The 24004-nt window shown below is 36.9% G+C and overlaps 3 protein-coding genes across 5 annotated transcripts; 2 read left to right on the top strand and 1 right to left on the bottom strand.

Moving 5' to 3' along the window:
- Positions 1-344: 344 nt before the first annotated feature.
- On the bottom strand, positions 345-9923 carry LOC139813749 (uncharacterized). Its single transcript, XM_071779438.1, has 7 exons — positions 9798-9923; positions 9313-9373; positions 8804-8874; positions 8256-8367; positions 7921-7972; positions 1404-1675; positions 345-964 (listed from the first exon to the last, which is right to left on the bottom strand). The coding sequence occupies exons 6-7, from the start codon at positions 1466-1468 to the stop codon at positions 418-420; spliced, it is 612 nt and encodes a 203-aa protein (XP_071635539.1). The 5' UTR covers positions 1469-1675; positions 7921-7972; positions 8256-8367; positions 8804-8874; positions 9313-9373; positions 9798-9923; the 3' UTR covers positions 345-417.
- An 812-nt stretch (positions 9924-10735) lies between these two features.
- On the top strand, positions 10736-15331 carry Mcm6 (minichromosome maintenance 6). The gene is made up of 12 exons (XM_071779407.1): positions 10736-10982; positions 11099-11242; positions 11316-11580; positions 11665-11867; positions 11940-12138; positions 12213-12740; positions 12828-13133; positions 13204-13540; positions 13630-13755; positions 13843-13982; positions 14063-14224; positions 14568-15331. Exons 1-11 carry the CDS (start codon positions 10891-10893, stop codon positions 14174-14176), a joined length of 2454 nt encoding a protein of 817 aa, XP_071635508.1. The 5' UTR covers positions 10736-10890; the 3' UTR covers positions 14177-14224; positions 14568-15331.
- Positions 15192-22851, top strand: LOC139813743 (urea transporter 1). 3 transcript variants are annotated; one of them, XM_071779412.1, is made up of 10 exons: positions 15192-15331; positions 15846-15968; positions 17620-17739; positions 18087-18238; positions 18932-19079; positions 20249-20335; positions 20833-20980; positions 21199-21377; positions 21459-21620; positions 22158-22851. In XM_071779412.1, exons 1-10 carry the CDS (start codon positions 15218-15220, stop codon positions 22224-22226), a joined length of 1302 nt encoding a protein of 433 aa, XP_071635513.1. In that variant the 5' UTR covers positions 15192-15217; the 3' UTR covers positions 22227-22851. The 3 variants fall into 3 exon arrangements, with proteins under 3 accessions (XP_071635513.1, XP_071635512.1, XP_071635514.1); XM_071779411.1 differs by having other exon boundaries at positions 21199-21383; XM_071779413.1 differs by lacking the exon at positions 22158-22851 and having other exon boundaries at positions 21199-21355; positions 21459-21613.
- Positions 22852-24004: the final 1153 nt, after the last annotated feature.

Raw genomic sequence — 24004 nt, 5'->3', positions numbered from 1 at the left:
ATTCTTCCTCCTTAATATATGTATATACTTTGCCTTTCTCTGCGAAAGAATTGGGATAACATCGGATTTATATGGCTCGAGATAAAGCCGGAAGAAGGGAATGTTATGAATTAGGTGCGACAGCCTGAAGGCAATAGCAATCTTCGACTATATATCATCTAATATTTCATCACGAGCAAACTATGAGAAATTCTCGTAAAGCGTATTCCAAGATCTCGGAGCACGACGACAATTTATGTAAGAAATATTTCGCTCGCCTGTCAATCATCTTACTATATTTTCTGACAGACACACTCAAATAAATGCTCTGAGAACGAATTTTTCCAAATAAAGTGTACAAGCTATTGTCATTTTATTGTCATACGTTTGCTTACATTATCATATTTTCAAGTGCATTAATAACATTTGTTACATTCGCTATCTTCTCGCCGTGTAAATTGGCTCCTCGTCGAACTCGTATTTGTACTTGCCGAAGGGTTGATGGTTGTGGATATTGTTCGCCGCCAAATAAGCGTATACGCGAGGGTTTCGCGGTCCAGGCACGTAACGCCCGTATCGGGACAGAACGAGGGCTAGAACGGGATTGGGCGGCGGATGTACCTTGCTATTGTAGCCATCGTCGTTTAGAGTATGGCTCAGGAAGCGATCGAGGGCCTTGATGATTGCCGTTATGTCTTGCGGCCCTCGACGGTAATACGACGCTGTCTCAATTTTTCCACGATACGGCAGTTTATCGTCATACGGCTCGTTCGTCAGGTATCTGTCGAGTACATCGACATCTTGATACGCCAATCGTCGAGGTACGTGGGGTTGATATTCCCGGATACCTCGAGGTCCCGATAACGTCGTCGTCGTCATCGTCGTCGTCGCCATCGTCGTCGGCGCTTGCGGCAGAGGCGACGGAGATGCGTTTGGCACTTTCGCCGAAAGCCAAACGTCGTCCTGGTGAATTTCCGTAGGGAACCTTCGAGTATCGAAGAAGAAGATATAGTATAATATGCGCATTTTTTTGCGAGGGAGATACCACCGCAAGAGTCTTCGTCTCAAAATGAGAATAGTCGACATGTATTTTAAAATTATGTCCATATAGATGTTTTAGAATCGAAATAATTTTCAGTTATATTTTTCAATACGATATTCAAATTTATAAATTTTACTTAAGGTTTTCTCCTTAAGAAACTCATTGTTGAAAATTGGAGCTTTCTGATAAATAATCTTCGACTTTTTTGCTGAGAGAGAATCGATGATAGAGTAATCAAAGAATTCTGTTGAAGTTTTACGCAAGATTTTCAAAGTGCCATCCATATAAATGACGAATATTTTTTGTATAAATATATTCATTACTTTTTTTCCTTCTTCCACACATTTTCGTAATTTAAAAAGCGAAATGACAATTTTAATACCTTTGAGGACCCGTTTGCGATTTCTGCCTGTGATTACTTGAAGTCGACGCGGATTGAAGTCCCATTGGACGCGGTATCGGTAGATCTTTGGAGGATGCTAATTTCTCCAGATCGTTGCCGATCGCGCGATGATCATCGTATTGATGATTCGGATGTTTCGGAAATGGAGCGCTCGTAACCGACAGATAACCGTGCCACAAATGCGGTATGTTCGTCGGATCCGAAGATGCCTTAGTCACCAATATGGCATTCGTCAGGCAGACGTGTATCACCTACATTCAGGCAAGGGTATGTCTGTTAGCCGTATTCGCGTCTGTTTTTCGGAAAGGCATTCCTATCGTGCCGCTCCCGCTATACAGCGGCACAACGCCAGACTCGTTTTAGGACCAGGGTCGATGCACCTAAGCACCCTGAACGAAAATGTACGAGCCGACAGCCAAGTTCACGGCACCGATAGCAAATTTCGTGACTGTCCAATCTTCTACTTCGCGATTCTTATTTTGCGATAAGGGGAACCGTGCTTAATATGAGTATATAGTAAACGTAGTTGGTGTTAGCTTCACATCTCGATTAGCATTATATTAAAACGTATACTATAAAAATTGTATGTAAAATTACATTAACAATAAGTGTAAAATCACTCATTTATAACGAAAATGTATATAATTATTATTTATATATAATTATCACAAAACGGAAGATATACGTCATCATAATGTGAGATATACATTTTCGTTAAATCACATGATTTTTATTTGCTGTTCATCTAACTTCACATACTTTACAACGTATTTTACGGCGCACAACATTGTTACTTTATTTTATTTAAGACAATTATATATTTGTCTCTTGTATATTATCACTACGCGCAGTTTCGTGAACTAAACGCATCACGAAACGCGACAACTTGGATGTTTCGGAACTCTCGTTATACCAGACAGACAATGCCGATTTTCTTGGCAACCGCCATCCTCCGCCTATTTCGTAAAAAGGACTAAAACGGCGGCACGCACTTCGCGTGCCATTTATACAGCGTGCCGTCGCGTCTGCTTAAGAGCCAAGTCTTGTCCTGGCCAGGAAATGCGTAGAGCGACGTTATTCCCGTCTCTGTTCTTTACACGATGATTTCTACACTTTCCCCCCGTTTCTGTGTCAAGACCGGTATACGCGCCATTCACGCGAATTGCGAAGCATTATTAGGAACTTTCCTTTTGTCTCCGAGAAGACACAGTCGCGAGTCGAATTCTGCGTGACGAATAACTCCTGTTTCATTTAAATTTCTTTTGCCGGTTCGTTTTATATTGTCGAACAGCTTTTGTCATGCGGATTGCGGATGCACTTTCGAATTTAGAGTCGAAAGTATTTTTCATCGCTTTGGAGGAATACGTTTTTTTATGCAGAAGAAGAAAACTAAAATTAGAATCAATATCAAAGCATTAATGATTGTTAATAAACGCTGTATTTAGTCGTAAAAGTCAACAAAACGAAATATTTGCTGCGAGAAAAATTACATGAGTCAGTCGTCGAATAATTTATCCATATAATTTTGCAATAATCGTGCGACAAATAAAAAATAATCATTAAGATATTAATTTCTGTCTCGTTTAAACGATAAATGGGACCGACAAAATGGCGACTCATTGGATGGTTTCATTTTATTTCATACTCTTCCTCCAGAGTGCACAACGTTACGGTCGATATCTTCTTGTGCTCTCTGAACAGGCAAATGAATGCTGAAGAGACTTCAGAGATCACAAGTGACCCTTGTACGATATGCGATTCCTTGTAACTTCTTCGATCGACTGCTGGTACATGATTCAGAGAGAAGTCTGAGAGTGGATAATGTGGATATGCCCATGATATTGATTTTTTTTTGTCTGACAATTGTTAGATCAAAAATACATTGCCCTTAGGGAGAGGGACGATACGATTAATAAAGTGGCAGAATGTTTGCTCATTGCTTTGTCGCACATTGGAATACGATTAGTAGGAGTGCACAATTAGCAATTTAGCAAATCCACTTAATTAATTAAATAACTATTCGCAATGATATCACGATGACGTCTATCTCGCGAATCGACTTCTTTCCGCGACACTCTTATTAAATGCAAATGATAAACAGAAATTATGAAATATTTAAATAAAAAATTTCTGTGCAATTGTTAATTTACTGTGAATGGTTTAAATAGAATAAATCTCATATCGCAATTTCTTTTTTCTGTTTCAGCTGTCTCATTATAACTTGCAAATCAACTTAAAATTCCGAGCTCGGAATAAGGTATACGTACATCGTCAAAAAAAGTCAACGGAATTTAGCGCATATTGTATACATATTTTAATTAAAAAAACTGGAAAATATATTCGATTTAAGACTATTTTACATAGTGTTCAATATTTCATGATCATGGAAATACAAGGCCGGCCTTGGCATGTGTTTTTCGTCAGACAAGTTTTTCGTTCCTGATGTCGAAAGCTGTAAAAATTATAATTAAAAATTATAATTAAAAATCTGATGTTTCGATAGTATATATGGGATTTCATTCAGAACGTTAGACACAACACTTTGTCTTGGACAAATGGCTCGGCTCTAATTAATATAATTTAATCAATCGTCACTTCTCTCGTCATGTCTACCAGCCGTACATTCACCAGCCTATAAAAAGCGGATTCGAGGCGTAAATCCCTTTCTAATTGTGAGATGATTAGGCAAAGGTTGGTATCGATTTTACGCGAGTTGAGAGGTTGTCTTCCATTGCCTGGATTGTTAGACATCGGCAATTGCAATAAAGTGCTCGATTATTGTGCCATGCAAAGTTCCACATAATCATCGCATTTGGTTAATTATAATACGCAATTGTATAAAAGTATGCATTTTATACATTCAAAAGAATAGAGAAATGAAAAAAATGAGAGAAGGAGATGATATTAGGTAAAAATTATTTTATAAAGCACTAAATATCTTAAGACCCTAATAGCTTATATGTTTTATAACGAGTATATTTTATTCTTTAATTTTTGATTTTTGATAAAAAATTATTTTAGGGCCCTGTGGGACAGAAGACTGTGTTACCCGTTGGAAATGTTTGTTGCATGGCTACGTAAATCAAAGCACATGATTCGTGCAAATAGAGGCGCTAGTGGATGAGTTCCATCAGAGAGAAACCTGATCTGAGAACGGTCACGCCGCGCCGGGGCGTTTTGCTGTGCTTGATACGACACTCGCATCCATTTTCAACGTGGGTGGCAGCGGTGGCAGTGTAGTCTTGTGGTAAAGCGCCAGACTCGTAACTCCGAGGAACCGGGTTCGAGTCCACCTGATCACAGAAATTTTTATATTCTAAACTGCACCCCCCGCACGATTGGGGCTCGTGCGGAGAAAACTGAGCTATCTTTCGGAGGAGACATTAAATTTGAAATTGGTCGTCAAGCTTTCGGGAGCTTGGGAGTTTCTTTCGGCGTTGGTGGACGCACACCACCAAAATACTCTTATATTGCCTTTTAAATCCTGAACCTCGTTACGCAATATCCTGCGTTCTTGATCGATCTTATCAGTCAATAAAAAAATCTTATCTTCGTATATTTTCTTTTGTAATTCTGAATCTTCTAAAGAATTTTTTAAGATTTAAGATTAAATTTTTAAGATTTTTTTATTGACTGATAAGATCGATCAAGAACGCAGGATATTGCGTAACGAGGTTCAGGATTTAAAAGGCAATATAAGAGTGATTTGTCGAGTGCGTCCACCAACGCCGAAAGAAACTCCCAAGCTTAAAAAAATCTTATCTTCGTATATTTTCTTTTGTAATCCTGAATCTTCTAAAGAATCAGAATTAAAAAGGAAAATATACGAAGATAAGATTTTTTTATTGACTGGTAAGATCGATCAAGAACGCAGGATATTGCGTAACGAGGTTCAGGATTTAAAAGGCAATATAAGAGTGATTTGTCGAGTGCGTCCACCAACGCCAAGCCAAGCTCCCTAAAGCTTGGGAGTTTCTTTCGGCGTTTGTGGACGCACTCGACAAATCACTCTTATATTGCCTTTTAAATCCTGAACCTCGTTACGCAATATCCTTGCGTTCTTCATCGAACTTATCGATCTTCAGAGAGCTTGACGACCAATTTCAAATTTAATGTCTCCTCCGAAAGATAGCCCAGTTTTCTCCGCACGAGCCCCAATTGTGCGGGGGGTGCAGTTTAGAATATAAAAATTCCTGTGATCAGGTGGACTCGAACCCGGTTCCTCGGAGTTACGAGTCTGGCGCTTTACCACAAGACCACACTGCCACCCTGCTCAACCATTAAGTGATTTGCCACATGTTCAGCAAGCGGCATTGTATATAAACATATCTTATTAATTCCGGATTACACGAAAATGTAAATGCGTAGGAATACTAACACATCGTCCGTAATTTATAGTAATATAACTTCACAGAGTATTGATAATCAACATCTATATATAATTAACCGATATTTAATATCAATTACAAACTTAAAATTACGAAGCTTACTCTCTAAATCTGAATCAGTGAATAATACTGCTGAATCAGTAACTATTCACTGATTTAGATTTAGAGAGTACATATGACATATACGCGTTTCGATTTTGTGTAATCCAGTTCACACAAAAATTAAATAAGTACAATTTAATTATACATATACAAATTATACATATACAATTTTGTACAATTGACCATTTTCGCGCGACAGAATATATTGTTTTATACATAATTTTTAGTGTTATGTTATTACAATTTTACACAGATAAATTTAAATGTCTTAAAATTATAAAAGAAATTAATTTTTGTTCATTGTTGAATCACACCCTCCCGCTTTATCCCTACCTACCCGTATCCTTACTTATTCCTACTTAAGTCCCTTACAATTGTAATATTAATAAAGTTTCTTTTAATTGTCGAAAATTACACTCCCCCATATCTCTATCTACCCGTACTTTTGCTTATTTCGTTTTTTTATCTATCCGATTTTCATCTAATTTTTACCCGTATTCCTACCTATCCGTATCTCTACGTATTATAGTACACCTATAGTATATAGTTACAACCGCGATTACTCGTAATCAGGCAAGCGCTCGCAAATTTTAAATCGGGTTTTTAATCGGTTTAAATTACTTAAAAAGATCATTTAAAAGTATTATTGAGAGTTTTATTTATGCGGAATAGAAATGTAATACAAGACACGACACACACAGAAAAATAATCATTCTACAGCCAAGCAGTAAAGCACTTTACTTATTTTATTTTATTCTTTTTAAGTAAGTTTTCGTTCAACTAAAAATATTTTCTTACTAATAGTTTTTAAATATCTTGACACAAGTCAAGAATATTGTTTTGAGTAAATGTAATTCTTACAATGACTTTATGGTAGATTTGCGGATTAAGTAAATGGTAAACTTGTATATCCGCAAATCTACCACAAATAAAGTCATTGTAAAAATTACATTTACTCAAAACAGTATTCTTAACTTGTGTCGAGATATTTGAAAACTATTACTAAGAAAATATTCTTGGTTGAAAGAAAACTTACTTAAAAAAAGTAAAATAATATAAGTAAGTGCTTCTCTTGGCTGCAGAATGATTATTTTTCTGTGTAAATATTTCCGTCTCTCTGATTATATGTACAATCGAACGTATATAGATAACCTTACAAGCTTACCTTTACCTGTATTTTTTATACTTTGGTTGATGTGGTACACCAACCTACCTCGATCCTCTTCGTTTTCATTTTTCTGGCCAGAGTATAGTATAGACTCACCTTTTATAGCACCTGGCCGTATTCTGGCTATAACCAGAGATCGGCAGCAAGGAGAAATACTCCTGCTGCTACAGTCAATAAGCGTAAGATTTTACGCTTTCGTATGATGCGCGAGACACGAACGCGTCGCGAAGAGGCCATCACATTAATTAAATTAATTAAGTACACAGAAAAAAAGAAGTGTCAAATCAACACTTATATGTACGTAAGAATATTTAATCTTGAAATGAGAGAAATTATATTACATTAAATGAAGAAAACTTGCTTGAATAAAGTCATTTATATAATTAAATAAAGTTTTATATACATAGTTTATTCAAGAAAAAATTTTTAATTTAAAAACAAATGAATAAAAATTGCTAGACGCGCTATTCGATAGAATCTAAGGCCATATGCGTATTTTCATCGATTCGAACGGTTTGTTGCTGAATCTCATCTCAAAAGCATGCAGAAATGAGAAATTCAGATAAATGACGTAAGATCCGAAAGGGATAATAAATTTCCCACACAATTAGAATTTATTAAAATTATTTTTTTATATTTTGCAAATTATTAAAATTATTTTTAAATAATATAAAATTAATTGGTTGTAAAATAATTATCTAGATTATTAACTAAGGAAAAATCTTCTATTTTATAACAATAAATATATGTATGTATTAGATCTTACGTCATATTACTACTTTAACTGGTAAAATCCAGTTATCAATTATCTCAATTGATATGTTAATTTATCACTCACCAATCCCGATGCGCAACAGCGGAATTATAACTGCCACGTAGCTATGTTGATTCTGTAACAAACAAATATAAAATTTGTATTAAAACAGTATTCAAAAAACTCAATATTTTAAAACATAATTTATATAGCATCGAACATTTTATTCATTATTTAATTGGATATTTATTTTAATAATTACATATTTCCGAAAATGATATTTACAAGAATCACAATTTTTATAAAAGACTAAATTACTTCTTTTCTTCCAACTATTATTTCTAAATCATGATAAAATAAAAAGGCTCGAGAATAAACAAAAAAAATTACTCTTGCACAAAATAAAAATTAATATTTACCTCAAAGTTGCTTCGCTGGCGCCCGATGCCTCTCCCAGGCCTCCTCCTCCTCTCAAGCTATCCTCTCGGGTTGTCAGCTCTCTCGATGCGACACTTTCTGCGTCGTTTTTTTCTGAAGCATATATATAAATGATTTAATATTAAATAATTTTTACGCACATCAAACTTCTTAATCATCATTTAATTAAAAATATATAATTTATTTAAATAAATATACATTTTCCGAAAAAGATCTTTACAAGGCTGAACTTTTATAAAATTTCACAAAGTACTTCTCTCTAATTATTTTTAAATCATGATGAAATAAAACAACTCAAGAATAAAAGAAAGAGAACTGATTTTACACAACATAAAAAATAATATTTACTGTAAACGACGTCACTAGATTGATTCGCGCGATAGATCTTATGTACAATAGGACGGACAAGGCTTTCGCGAAACACGCGTTCGAACGGATTATCAATTTCCGAGTGCTGAATCTATACTTCGCGATAGCTATTGATTGCTATGAATGTGAAATGCAAAGTTAATGCATGTTACATACTTACCAATTAAATAAGTCGTGCCACTCGTTCGGAGCGGATCCATCTCCGTCTCGTATTCGTCGCATTCTGGAAATCTGGAAAAGCAGAACGTATAAATTAATATAGCGGAGGCGCTTCGTCTCTCGCGCGCGGTTAACTCGCGCCGAAAGCGCCGCGGCGCACGGCGTCACTATACGCGTCCTACTCTCAACTTTACGATCACGAACTTTCCGAACTTCGAAAATTAAATATTATAAACTCGACTGTTATCACGGTTGTTATTCTGCATTCTATCGAATAGCATATTAATATTTTTGGCAAATATCCTTGATATTCGCGACACTCGAAAGTATACGGTCGTCAGTCGTCACTTTCGCGATTGCTCGCGCGACGCGCCTTCGGTCGTACAAAAGTACCGCATGCAGAATACGTATTTCCAAGAAATATATCAATACCCGAGCTCTAAATCTATACTACGCGATAGATGCTGTAGTTAATATAACGCACGCAAGGTTAATATTTGTTGTACGTACCAATTAAATGAGCCGCGACGCCACTCGTTCCGGAGCCGATCCGTTCCGTGTCAGCCGCCTTCTGGAAATGGAAGGAGAAGGTCATACGTCATCAATATGGCGGAGGGTTCGTTCCCGCGCGAGCAACTTTGTGCGCCGAAAGCGCCGCGGCGCGCGGCGGCGGCGCTACGCGTCGCACTCTCAACTTCGCGCTCACGAACTTTCCGAAAATCATATAATAAACTCGCCTATTATTATGATGGTTATTTTGCATGTTTTCTAACGAATCCAACGTATTAATATTTTATCCGCGATATTCGCGACCCTCGAAAATGCGACCGTCACTTTCGCGATTGCTCACGCGACGCGCCTTCGGTCGTACATACGACAAGTACCGCGGAATACGTATTTTCGAGAAATATCAATACCCGAACTCTAAATCTATACTACGCGATAGATGCTGTAGTTAATATAACACACGCAAGGTTAATATCTGTTGTACGTACCAATTAAATGAGCCGCGACGCCACTCGTTCCGGAGCTGATCATCCGTTCCGTCAGTTCCGTGTCAGCCGCCTTCTGGAAATGGAAGGAGAAGGAGAACGTCATACGTCATCAATATGGTGGAGGCTTCGCGCGGGCAACTTAAGTGCGCCGAAAGCGCCGCTTCCGCGGTATTACTACACGTCCCGTTTTTACTTTCGCGTTTATGCGTTTTTCTCATTTTAACAATAAATGCTATACGCTTGCCTCACACAGCAGTCATTTTTCCCTTTATGATCCTGATATGAGTTAAACATATAGATATAAGTTGATATTGTAGATTTGTAGTTTGATATATCTGCAATATTTGCAATATCGTTTAATAATGTGATCGCTTTGTCGAATATTCACACGAAACATCTTCGGCCGAATAGTCTTGCGAAATATGCGTTCTAATAATAGATCGTCAATGTACGAATGCCGAATTTATATATACGCGATGGTTAAATATGTTATATTACAAGGAATATAAAATACAAAGTTGATACGGGTTTTGCTTACTAATTAAACGAATTATGACGCCAGTTGTCCCGAAATCAATTTGTTCCGTGTCCATTACGTTCTATTAATAATGACAAAATATATGAATATATGCAACTTTGATACGTGACACTGCGTGAGTCAAGTGGATGACTAATAAAAGCGTACAGTTTATTATTTATCTTTATTTAAAACAATAAGCTACAATACTAATATCAGAGAGAACCGAATACATCATACATATATATACATATGTGTGTGGCGTGTCAAACGGTCCAATATATACATATTATATTATATTGCACCAAACGGCGATACTTTATCGACAGTGCCAGACAATGTGTATGCCAAATAGTTCCAACGTCGAAAATGATTGTGTGTGGCGTATCAGGCAGTCCAGTAAAACGGTATCAAGCAGAACGCCGCGCTGGCGTGGCCGCCTCATGTTTCTCTCTGATTTCGTTAACCTGTGTCTTCCCGCCAAATTTCCATCATTCTTGTGTTTACATCAGCTTTTATTTATCAGTACTTTTCTGAACTCATATATAACGTGTTTTGTTATAATTCATTGAAACAATGGATGCTGCTCCTCCACAAGCTGTTCGAGCACATGTGCGAGATGAGGTCGGGGTCAAGTGTCAGAAATTGTTTCAGGATTTCCTGGAGAGGTAATTTCTTTATAGGTTGAATATCTTCAACACTACAAAAGTTTATTCAACTTAATTCGTTTTGTTTGGATAAAAATTGGAAACTAATATTTTCTTCATTGACTTTTTTATCACAGATTTAAGGAATTTGAGGTTGTTAAGTATCTAGAGCCAGCTAAAGAGCTTGTCAGTCCAGAACGCTGTACCCTGGAGGTGTCTTTTGACGATACGGAAGCATTTAATCAAACACTCGCTACAACTATAATTGAAGAATACTACAGGTTGTATAATCAGTAATCACTGTCTTTTTTTACTTAGGAGAAATAAAAATAAGGATCTGTTTGCGTGTTCCAGAGTATATCCATTTTTATGTCAAGCAGTGAGCAACTTTGTTAAAGATGTGGGAAATTTGCAGAAGGATAAGGAATGTTACGTCAGTTTTACCGAAGTACCTATTAGGCATAAATTAAGAGAATTAAATACATCGCTGTTGGGTACTTTGACTCGTATATCTGGACAGGTCGTACGAACGCATCCTGTTCATCCAGAATTGGTCCTTGGCACATTTATTTGTATGGACTGTAATGCATATATTAAAAATGTGGAACAGCAATTTAAGGTATATATAATATAAAGTTTATATATAACATAGGATTTGGATTAACTTTTTGGTGCAGCTGTTTCTAATTTTCATTGTTTTCAGTTTACAAATCCAACAATCTGCTCTAATCCAGTATGTAGCAATAGACGTCGTTTCCTGTTAGACGTGGATAATTCGGTGTTCGTCGACTTTCAAAAAGTGAGAATTCAAGAAACACAAGCTGAACTTCCTCGAGGCTCTATACCCCGCTCTGTTGAAGTAATTCTGAGATCTGAGATAGTCGAGATGGTACAAGCTGGCGACAGGTAGGTATAAAAATACAGATGTTTTAACGAATGAAATTGTAAACTTTAATAACCCTATTCTTATTTTTACAGATATGATTTTTCAGGAACTCTTATAGTAGTGCCGGATGTAGGGGCATTAACTTTACCGAGTGCCAAGGCAGAAATTGGACCAAGAAATAGAAATAGTGAACAGAGGGAAGGTGTGTCTGGCCTTAAGGCGCTTGGTGTTAGGGAACTGACGTATAAAATGGCATTTCTCGCCTGCAGCCTTACCAATACGAGCGCAAGGGTAGGCAAAATCAACGAGTAGATAAAATATACGCGTCTATTTTTTAAGAAAATATTTATTTTATATTGTTACAGTTTGGAGGAACAGATGCGATGGAAGAAATTTCGCAAGAAGCAATGAAAAAACGAATGACGGAAGCAGAGTGGAATCGTATCTACGAGATGAGTCGCGATAAAAACCTGTACTCAAATATAGTTTCCAGTCTGTTTCCCGCTATACACGGCAACGATGAAATTAAAAAGGGGGTCACGCTGATGTTCTTTGGCGGTGTAGCGAAAACCACGGAGGAGGGCACGTCGCTGAGAGGAGATATCAATGTCTGCATCGTCGGTGATCCCAGTACCGCCAAGTCGCAATTTCTTAAATGTGTAGCCGACCTCTCGCCCAGAGCGGTTTACACGTCTGGAAAGGCGTCAACTGCAGCTGGTTTGACGGCTGCAGTTGTACGAGACGAAGAATCTTCGGACTTTGTCATAGAAGCTGGAGCGTTGATGCTCGCGGATCATGGCATCTGCTGCATTGATGAATTCGATAAGATGGATCCGAAAGATCAGGTCGCGATTCACGAAGCTATGGAACAGCAGACAATTTCAATTACTAAGGTATTTAATATACAGATAACTTTATACACTATACATCTATATAATGTACAGAGAATTTTATGTACTAGAGCTCACATATGTTTCTAGGCCGGTGTGAGAGCAACTTTAAATGCTCGAACTTCTATACTAGCGGCAGCAAATCCCATCGGTGGACGATATGACAGAAGAAAATCATTACAGCAAAATGTACAATTAACCGCACCTATTATGTCGAGATTTGATTTGTTCTTTGTAGTGCTGGATGAATGTAATGAAATCGTCGATAACGCGATTGCTAAGAGAATCATAGATTTACATTGTGATAACGTGAACGATATTCAAGTCGTGTACCAACAAGATGAGATTATTAGATATATGAATTTTGCTAAACAGTTTAAGCCCATTTTAAGTCAGGTGAGATACATTGGATTAAATTATTTAATGATATCAAATCAGCATTATTGATCTTATCAAATTTTTGTAGGAAGCTGCTGAGCTTTTAGTCGAAAATTACACAGCTCTCAGACAAAGAACAGGTAGTGGAAGCGGCAAATGGAGGGTCACTGTGAGGCAGTTAGAGAGCATGATTAGATTGTCCGAAGCATTGGCGAAAATAGAATGCATGGACGAAGTGACAGTAAAGCACGTCAAAGAAGCGAAACGATTGTTACAAAAGAGTATAATTACAGTAGAACAGCCTGATGTAGACCTCGAAGAAGGAGTGAACGACGCAAACTTAGGAATGGACATCGATGACCAGCCACCTCCGCTCATGGCAGCATTTGTTGCTGACGGCAACAATGATGCACCGCCTTCAACACGTATGTCTACGTAATTCTTTTATTGCATATAGCGTACCTATTGTCTTTATATACATTTATTTTTATATTTACTTTTATTGATTGTTTAGCGTCTAACGGAACGCCGGACGAACCGTCAAAGAAAAAATTAACTCTATCCTTTGAGGAATATAAGAATCTGTCGAATATGTTAGTGCTTTATATGAGAGGCGAGGAAAGTCGTGTCGAAAGTGAAGGTATTTTTATTACTACATTGACAATAGAAATAAGTACCACTATCAACTTTGTATCATATATTATTTGTTAAATTAATATTTTTATAGATGACAATAAGGGTGGCATGCGGAAATCCGAATTAATTGCGTGGTATCTTGATCAAGTACAAGATCAACTAGATTCAGAAGAAGAGTTATTAGACCGGAAAAACTTTATTGAGAAGATTATCGATAGATTGACGTATCATGTATGTATTAGCATATTCATGTATTTTATAGTCGGCACATTTGTATTTTATAACAGTACATTTCACAATTTTATTTTTAGGATCAAATTATAATACCTTTAACAACGACTAGCTTGAAAAGCAAAGATAGAGGAGACGAAGAAGAGGAGGATCCTTTACTCGTTGTTCATCCCAATTATGTCATGGATATATAATTTTAAGAATCGAGGTACCTTGAGAGAAAGCGCATTATTTTATAAAAAGTAATTATACGTTTCAGAAATATTCTTTTATCTTAATGTATTAATGCCATATTTTTTTACCTAAATTCCATAAATGTTATAAATTTTATGGAATTATTTTCAACGATTGTGAAAATGATAAAACACATTTTTACAGCATTGTTAAAGCATTTATTCATTTCTTATATTCCACTTAAACACCTCAACATGGAGGATATAAAACAACTTGTTTGCTATGATCTCACATATTTAACATTGCTCATACATGAAATGAATAAATCAATCTGATTACGACATGTATCAAGATATGAGCAATATCTTTGTTAACACGTCTATTCCTTAGTATTTTGTTTTCTATTTTTAGGATGCAAAGATCAAAATATCTATTATTTGTTTAAACATGACGTACACTCTATTTATGAATCATAGAATGCATAAACTCGGCTTGTACCTATTCCAAGAGTACATCAATTAACATGGTGTAAGTAATGATAATTAACGTACCATGACTTATGGTGCGCTAGTTAACACGCAGTTTAATGTGCCTGTTAGAAAGCGAAACCATCTGTTCTAGATCGAATGTTGAAATCAACAGTAGCTTCAATAGCTTTAGTAGGTTCGGATCGTCGTTTTAACTGCATCTATACGATATTAAAAGAGATGTTTATATGAACTTAATCTATTTTAAACATAAGGCTAATAAATACAATGAATCTTTACATTTCAAAAATTACATCTTATTACAAAGACATTCATATAATCAGTTAATGAAAATTTTTAAATTATAATCTTTAAGATCTTGTCACATGATTCATATAATTAATGGTTTCTATTAAAGTTTAATTATTTATAAATTCACGCGGCTATATGATCGGCAGACTGTTACTTCTATATTAGTGTTCGCAGTTTTAATGCGATGTAGCACGTGAGACTACAGCACGTATGAGGATATAACACGTGCTTTTATTGCTGTTTAAATATACGCAAAGCACGCTACAAATGTGTTAACTGTGTATGGTGGGGGTGCTCTGTGCAGTAATTAAGAACGTCACTTTGCCGTACGATTTTAATATTATTTGTCGATACGCGATGTCTGCGAAAGAGGTACCGATAGCAGAATTGCAACAAGTGAGTTATTTGAAATTTGACATAATATGTTATAGTTGTAAAGTGCTAAATTATTGATGACGCGCAGTTCTGTAACAGCTAGATTATCGAAGATCTGTTTTGATAACTTTTCTATTTACGTGCTCAGTGATACAGTGATACGACTTCAGTCATTGCTGGAAGTACCCGAAAAATTTCATTAATTGTCTTCAACGCGGAACGTAATTTTATATTTAGTTATTCACGATTTATTTATATCTGTTTTTAATATAAACTAATAGCTCCTCTTATTTGGAAACTTGTTTGTATTTAAATTGTATTGTGTGTCATTTCTAACAAATCGCGGTTTTTTTTTATATTAACATCTTGATAGTCTATTCAAAATGGAATTTTGTAATAGAAAAGACGAACGTCTCGCGACACATCGTTTTTTTATTAAAGATTCCCTGAAAAGGAATACTATTTTACATTTGTTGAAAAATATGCAAAAAGTTTTCATAGAAAGTATATTTAACGAATAAAATAAATCCGACAGAAAAAAGTATGGGTACCTTTCGTTGGCGACTTTGCGATTTTGAAGGAATTTTTCGCGCACAAGAGGCGGCGAGTTTGGCACGCAGTGCAATTATTTGACGCTTTTCTGCGAGGATTTGGACAGGTGAGTGGTAAAATTCAATGTATCACATATAATATTCAATATGATATGATTTTCATAATTTGTAGCTATCTTTGAAAATGTATATTGTTACAGTTCCGTTATAATTCCGTTAGTTTTTGCGTTGAGATAAACGTAGAAACAAGAAAATTAGAATATTAAAAAATTTCTTCGTAATTCTCATTAATGAAAGAACACGATATTATATTATTTTTACAAAAATTTACTTTATTATTAATAATACTGAAGATTAATCTGTATCTATATTTTTACCGTAAAAATCAAAAGCAATCTCAAAAATTATAAGTGAAAAAGACGTTACAACAAATAAGATTTATATTTTAGTACGGTGAAATTCTAAATTATGATTCGTGCGTTTCAAATCCCTTGTACTGAATATAGATTTTAATATTTTACTCTTGAGCAACTCAGAAATCAGTCATTTTTCGAAAGCAAGTTATAACTTTGTGATGAAACAGAATTCGACATCAGCACTTGTTCCGCACTTACATATATCTTTCTTTTTCTCTCTCTCTCTCTATATATATATATCTTTCTAAGACAGGTCGCATATGGAGCAATATGCAATATATAGTGTGAACATTGTCTTTGGCATTGATCCATTCATAATCCATATTTTTTCGTTTCCTGTAAATTAATGGCAACAGCAACACATTTCTAATGTATATGTATGAATAGTTTGCCACACCTTACAGGCTATGACGTATTTTTTTTTAATATGATAGCAATTATGTGATACATTTCAGGCGCAATAGTTTGCCACGCCTTGCATACTATGACGTATTTTATAAGATTTCTGTGCATTATACTTGTGTATTATACCTGAGTATTATATCTGTGTGTTATACCGGGACGGGTTTAAGTGGTATTTAGATTGTCATGGAACCACTGCCGAAATCAGCCGTAAGCGTGAGGCGTGATCACGGCTAATGTACACACAATGATTGTGAACGTATGCGCGTGAGCCGAGATTTGATTCTTATATACGGCTGTAGGAATGGGCCGTGGCGTCGGCTCACGCGCGTATGTTCACGATTGTATGCACATTTTAGCCGTGATCACGCCTCACGGCTCACGCCTCACGTTCACGCCTGATTTCGGCCATGATTCCTCGACAATGTAAACACCGTTTTACTTCCAATGCTGAAAGAATCCTAAAAGTTTATAAGAAACGTCTGAGATACGAGATACGAATGTAATCAAAATTTTATCTACATTTTGCGAGAGTTTAAAATAACCCATCCCGGTATATCTATAACAAGTATACTACATAAAAAATCTTAGAAGAAAAAAAGAGAAAAGAGGGAACGAATTTATAAAATTAATCTATATTTATATTTCAATAAAAGTCAGAGGAAAGTTTAGAACCTAAGACGTTTTAAAAATGAGTAATAATTATAAAATATGCCAAGTCATTTTGACCTCCTTGGTAGTTCTAGTGTTAAAGAATATTTTATATGCCATTTTATGAAAGTTGCGTCGAAGGTGATTTTCCGCGACGAAGAGAATCTCCATGTATTTGTTACAGCAGTAAGGTCGGGTTACTTTTTCAATTCGTCGCACTGCAATGCCACACCGGAATTGCCGTACATAATCTTTAATTAACGTCGATTGGCTTTAATTAATGTTGCAGACCGTTTTTGCGAATAATCCTCTCAGCGGGCTGCTGATAATAGTTACCTTGGCTGTGGTAACGCCAGGTACATTGATGTTGTCTGCGGCTACCGCTGGCCTTGGCCTCTTACTGTCCGTGGTATGTTTTATTAATTTATTAGCCGCGGTGTCCAGCGGTCTGTTCTTGGCCAAAAAGATGCAATATACTTTTTTGCCGCATTGCGCTCGAGAGACTGACCCTAGTTTCTACCGTTACTATTCATACGCGACGATGCATCGTGACGACGAACGCTCTCGCTATCTCGTGTTCATCTCTTTTGGACTTAATGGACCGTTTGCGTGCATACGGGGAAAAATCACTGCAATGCGGCACCGCTTTTCGCCTGGTAGCGACCCGAGGAGGGATTTCTAGCGCGGAATCCTCCGCCGCGGAACTTCGCTATGCGATTCAAGAACCGCGCTTAAGAACCCTCCGTTCTTTTGCAGCTCATACGAGAACCCGATGCTATTGTAGAAAACGGATTAAGCGTCTACAATCCTCTACTGGTCGGAGCCGTATCGTACAGTCTGATACCGCAAATTTACGGAGGCTTCGACTCCTTCAGCTTCCTACTCCTGCTCCTGGCGACGATACTCAGGTACATTCAGTTATTTCACGTTTCACGGAGTATCTGGAAAATATTTTATGACGCGGATAATAAACCGTAATTACTCTTCAACTGTCGTAAATTATACAATAAAATGCGCCCGAAGTGCATAGAAACGCGGAAATAATAAACGATAAATACGCTTCCGGAAATGTTGTCCAATGTTCATATAGACACATAACGCCAATATAGGTATGCGTTTGAAATAATTCTATATGTAAACAAATTATTTATTTGTAAATAACATCTTGATGGAGATATACTGACATTTAATTAAGTCGAAATATATAATTAATTATTTATATAAATTAATATAAATTGATGTTGATAATTATGTTATATTGTCAGAGAGAATAACGGTTTATGCATTTAATGCACAGTGGCGTAATAATGCCTTAAAGCTAGAACTTTACGCATTCAGCATTACGGATAATGTTACGAGTTTAGACAACTCGAAGCTGAACGTATAGTACGTATAGATAGAAACTAACGCGAAACGCATCATGACAGTCCCGGCTTGAGATTCGAGCAAGATATCTGGAATAATTTGCGACGGTAGATTATGCGGCAAACCGGATTAACCGGATTACTAGGGTTAGCCGGAGTTCACTCGTCATCCACCACGTTGTGACTGGGTGGTGCAACGTTCACAAATTTCAACAGCTCCTGGTTAATGTTTTCCAGCGTTTATCTCTCACGGTCCCTGAGAAGCGATAAATTCTCATGCACAACGTGGCCATTTAACTTGGTGGAATTCACATTGATTTTCGCTCTCTCAACGCAGAATGGGGCGGATATGGTAGCCAAATCTGTGGAACCAATGTTTGAAATGGTAATTTTATATATGTACATAATAGTTTTGATGATTACACAAGCATACATTATTGCGTAGAAATAACACGCATTTTAATAAAAAATAATTGATATTAAGAGATATATAATCTCCTGAAATGTTACAATTTTGCCATTTGTCAGTAAAGACACTGATGCAATCTGTCTTTTGATGAAAAAAGTTGAAGCTAATAAAAAACTCATTTAATAATAATCTTCTTTATATAAGTAGGTATATAATTTAATGAGAAGAAAACAGAGGGAGATGAGATTAATGAAATACGTCAAAGGTATTTTACTTGATAACTGCTCTCATTTTAAACAACGGGAAATGAGCGCTCGAGGTAGAATCACAATTTTAAGGTGTTGGTCCCGAACGAGAGTAAATTTGATGAGAATAGGGCGGGGGCTTCGACGCGGAATAAAATTCGCTTGGAAAAGCGCTCTCAGTATTCAGACCATACATATTTGACGTGCCTTCACGAGGGAGAATGCTATCCTCCGTGGGTAGGAGCATGGCTTTTCTCCGTATTGATCAAACTCCAGCACGAACAACTCCGTCAGCGATATACTTACCTCGGCTCGGATTTATTTCGACCTAACTAGTCGCCGGTTTGTTTCAGTTAAATATTGGGCAAGTTTCTCTCTGCATTTCTCTTTTTCGCAGACTGTTTTCCGTTGGCAAACAGCACCGCAACAGTGGAATATATGAAAATATTGCTCAGTTGGGTGGCTCCCTTTCGCGTATACGTAAATATATTAACTTCTATGTACGTTGTGCGAGAGCGTGCCATTATTTCTGCCAGCCTGGATCCTCGTGATAACTGATAACACATGAAACATTAACTTTTGTATTCTCGTATAGTTGAACTTCGCGATTCCCGCACGCGGAGTAATATCTAATCATAAACAAGAAAATTTGCAAAAAATCGCAACTGCGCGAAAAAAAGTGTGTACCTTCTTTCTTACAGCTGCGAAAAAGTTTCTTCCTCGCGTTACAAAAATTTACGGCCGAACTCGACGCGCGTAATGGAACATAAATTACTCCTCCATGAAGCATATTTCATCATAAAATAGTTTGAACCTTCTCTACACTCGTCGAGTGACTGCAGCGTGTATTTCTCCGTCATGCACGCGGGTTATTGTGCAAGACTCTCTCATTGTTTTCAGCACAATGCAACAAGTGAGACGATGACAACGGACGGCGCCGGTTTCTACGAGCAGAATGCGACCGGCGTTTACCTCGACTGGGGAATGGTAGAGTTTACTCATGTTCTACTTTTTCAAACTTTACGTACTTGACTTCGCATATATTAGCATCTCGAGGGTCTCAAGAAGTACCACAAAGCTTCATTAGTTGCGCAGTTTCATATTCGAAACCTATGATTACTTTTCCAATTGCAAATATACTTATATACAGTCAAATCTTATTACCCAAGGCATTTCAACAAACTTTCAACTTTCATTGTTTGCATTCCGCTACATTGAGTTTTTCATATATTGGTACAGTGTTGCTAAATAGGAGGTACTTTTAAATTTAGACTTATTGAATATTGTAACAATATCAAGAGACGTTTGTTGAAACAGAATTTCTTTCGTAGCTGTTTAGAATAACTGTGTATTTGTGGGGCGTATAAAAGTAAAATGGAAATAAATATATCCGTACCTCGGTTGCTCGAGGGAAATGCTGGAAAAGGTATATAAATGGAGATATCAATCTATTTGCTTGTCCTCAAAGTTAAATCGTGTTTCAGGTTGTACGAGGCAGCGTTGTCTCTGCGTCACAGCTGTACGGAGTTGATAATGTGGTCCTTGGGTCTATCATGTATCTGGCAATGTTAATATACTCGCCTCTAGCGACCGTGTTTTCGTATTTCGGCGCTCTCTGCGGAACATTCGCAGGTATTTAAATAATTTTTATACAAAATTTACATACAAAGAGATCGGAAAAGATATGAAAAGAAGAGATGAGGAAATTATTGATCTACAATTAAAATGTATATTTTAAAGGGTATATGAAGTAATTAACGCGGCGTGAACTTTCTCACGAGGGATAAAGAGCATTAATTTTAAGATGAAAACTTGAAGAATATAAATTATCATCGTAAATTTTCCGTTAGGTTTGGAGCTCGGAGCGGACAGGCACAAAGCTTACAGCGGGATGTGGGGATACAACAGTCTGTTGACCGGGGCTGCTTTGGGAGGGAATCTGTTAGTGCTGAATGGTCAAACGGCCTTCTCCGCTATCTTGGCGATTATTTACACTCCACTCCTGCAGTACGCCATAGAATCGATATTTGTAAAAGTGACTGAAGCCTCTCTTTCTGCTCGATTAATTCGCAATGTCTCGCAGACTCTTAACATTTTATTAATATTTCAGACGCAGTTACCGGTGCTGACGCTACCGTTCGTGATAGCGACTTCGTTGTTTCTAAAATTAAGTGACGGCAAGGAGGATCCGACATTTCCATGGCCCGTATCGATCACCTTCCCCGAGAAAGAGCGTTATCGTTATCTCGCCCGTCGTACGGCATTTCGAGAGGTACGTCTCTTCCGATATTTCATATGCTCTCTTCGTAGGCCTCTTCTCCTTCGTCTAGACTCTAGACCCTAGACATAAAATTTTATATTCGCGATGATAGAGGTTCGGGATAAACGGCGTACTTTATCATCGCGACTTATATCGAATTCCATCCCAAACCTGATTTGTGACTGAAACTTTTCTCGCGATAATATGGTCTCAGGACCCATCAAAACCACGCCCTACATTCCCTACAAGAAGGATGGAAATTGATTTCTGCCCTACTCTCATTTTGTACGTAGGTCAAATTGTTTACCGGGCAAACGTTTTTTTAAACTAAAAAAAAAAGAAATAAAATTATCGACGCTCGAATCGTAATCATAATTAATGATCTACTTGAAAAACTGAAAAAAAATAAAATTTAAAATTTTATTTTTAAAATTAAATACTAAGTAATACAATTACTACTTTTTTATTACAAGTGATGACACATTAGATTGAATGTACATTTAAGATGTGAATTTAGAACGTGTTGTTTAAATTTGTGCATTATTGTAGGAAGATCCTGCGGAAGAACTTGAGCTCGTCACCCGGAATGAAAGGAGGCCAATCCCATCGGATAATTAATGGCTTGTCCCTCTCTCGGGTGATATATAATTACAATTTAGTATTACGTAGGCGACAATTTTGCACGTTTTTCATATCGCGTCTTAATCTCCTCTTAAAATAATCTCCTATCATTTTTAAATATTTATTCAAATGTAGGTATTTATGCTTGACTAAAAATTGATCATTTAGCTTGATTGAACTCGCCGAATATTTCTGACAATGACATTCAATTTAAGTAACGTCAATTCAACAACCGAATTTATCATTTGTATCTTCTCAAATAGAAAAGCGTATCCTTTTTACTGATTCGCTCACGCGGAATAGATAAAATTATTCTTACGAAACTTGTGAACATACACATCTTTCAAGTATCGGTGAATGTTAATAGGATCGGCTAACAGCTTTGTATTATATAGATAGAAGAATGATAGTTAGATATAACTAATCTATTGTAGCCTGTACAATATTCTTTATAGACCAGTAACAAAGATAATATATGTTAAAACTTTCGAAAAGCACGAGATAAAAAATTTACGAAAACAGACGAATACATAGAAATAATTAAGTTATGCATTGCGCTTACAGTAAAAAAATTCAAAAGTTATAAAAAACATGCAATAATATTAATTTGCTAGAATTCTATTTTAAAGGAAAAAAATCTAATTTTTCAAGCCGTGCACGTACGCTCTCTTATTCGTATGCAGTTCTCGCGCTAACGTCCCAGAAACGTTTCTGATTCCACCAAGATTCTTCGCCGCGTTTCCAGATAATGGCGTACGTGCTAATCGTTTTATCTCGCGTGGGCGATTCACGACAAGGGCGGGAAAATGAGATATGGAGGCTTCTTTTGGTGGAAGGGGGATTTTTTCGGCGGGGCGCCTTTTTATGAGCTACGAGAAGCTACAGGTCGATCGATGAAATTTATTTCAACGCTTTGGCTGTCACGGGTCATAAATTCGATCGCTAGATTTTCAGAGAAAGTGAAATTGTACCAGGGGAGCCATATATGGAGCTCAACTGCTTACTGCTACTGGATTTCGATTCTAGATTCTCGATTCTCACACATTCGCACGCGAAGGCAAACCGCCGCGAAATATAAGGCAAACGAAATTCCGCACATGAAGAAAATAGAGCCCGATTGGAACTCTTTTAAACCGAATGGATGGCGACGAGTAATCTGCAAAAGAAATTCGTCCCGAGGACGTTTTAACAAAGACGAGGCCACCCCGAGGGCCTTCTTCGACGCCGGCCGACCTAATCAAACTAGCGAACAGAGCGCATTACTGCTCGTGTCGGAACGACTGTCACAGTTCGTTCTCGTTCTTCAAGAAAGGAGAGTAAATGAAGAAAAGTGGAGCGAGATTTCTGATTCCTCGCACGATCGTTACTTCTAACGCGATTGTTACTCTGGCGTCATTTTTTAGTTTTAATTTGCAATTAGAGGTTTATCTAATCTTGGTTATTAATATTAAGAGTGCGTTATAGCATGTTACGACGTTGTTAAAATGTAGAATTTTATCTTCGTCTGGTACAGCAAGTATCACAATCTATCTTTATAACGTAACTCGTAAACTGTGCTGCTGCAGCAAGTAATAAAATGATTTATACTTCGATAAGCCTGGTTTAACACAGGGCCCAGATGCCTCCGCAAAGTCGGCTTTTCCTCTGCGAAACCTGTGTAACGGACAATTTCACGTAGATAATTATATGCGATAGTACGTACGTTAAAATTAATGCTGGTAATTTGCGGTTTTCCGACACACAGTTTACTATTTCGGGAGTAATTAAAGACCAAT

This window comes from Temnothorax longispinosus, chromosome 5, assembly GCF_030848805.1.
Source record: "Temnothorax longispinosus isolate EJ_2023e chromosome 5, Tlon_JGU_v1, whole genome shotgun sequence".
Classification (NCBI taxonomy): Eukaryota; Metazoa; Arthropoda; class Insecta; order Hymenoptera; family Formicidae; genus Temnothorax; species Temnothorax longispinosus.
This window is presented reverse-complemented; position numbering and strand designations above follow the sequence as displayed.

Coding starts and splice junctions, on each gene's coding strand:
- LOC139813749 (XM_071779438.1), bottom strand. CDS start 1,468: ATGGGACTTCAATCCGCGTCGACTTCAAGTAATCACAGGCAGAAATCG. Junction 965..1,403: donor TCGCAAACGGGTCCTCAAAG/GTATTAAAATTG, acceptor CGATACTCGAAG/GTTCCCTACGGAAATTCACC.
- Mcm6 (XM_071779407.1), top strand. CDS start 10,891: ATGGATGCTGCTCCTCCACAAGCTGTTCGAGCACATGTGCGAGATGAG. Junction 11,243..11,315: donor ATAATTGAAGAATACTACAG/GTTGTATAATCA, acceptor TGCGTGTTCCAG/AGTATATCCATTTTTATGTC. Junction 11,581..11,664: donor ATGTGGAACAGCAATTTAAG/GTATATATAATA, acceptor CATTGTTTTCAG/TTTACAAATCCAACAATCTG.
- LOC139813743 (XM_071779411.1), top strand. CDS start 15,218: ATGGTGGGGGTGCTCTGTGCAGTAATTAAGAACGTCACTTTGCCGTAC. Junction 15,332..15,845: donor CGATAGCAGAATTGCAACAA/GTGAGTTATTTG, acceptor TAAATCCGACAG/AAAAAAGTATGGGTACCTTT. Junction 19,080..20,248: donor TGGAACCAATGTTTGAAATG/GTAATTTTATAT, acceptor CATTGTTTTCAG/CACAATGCAACAAGTGAGAC.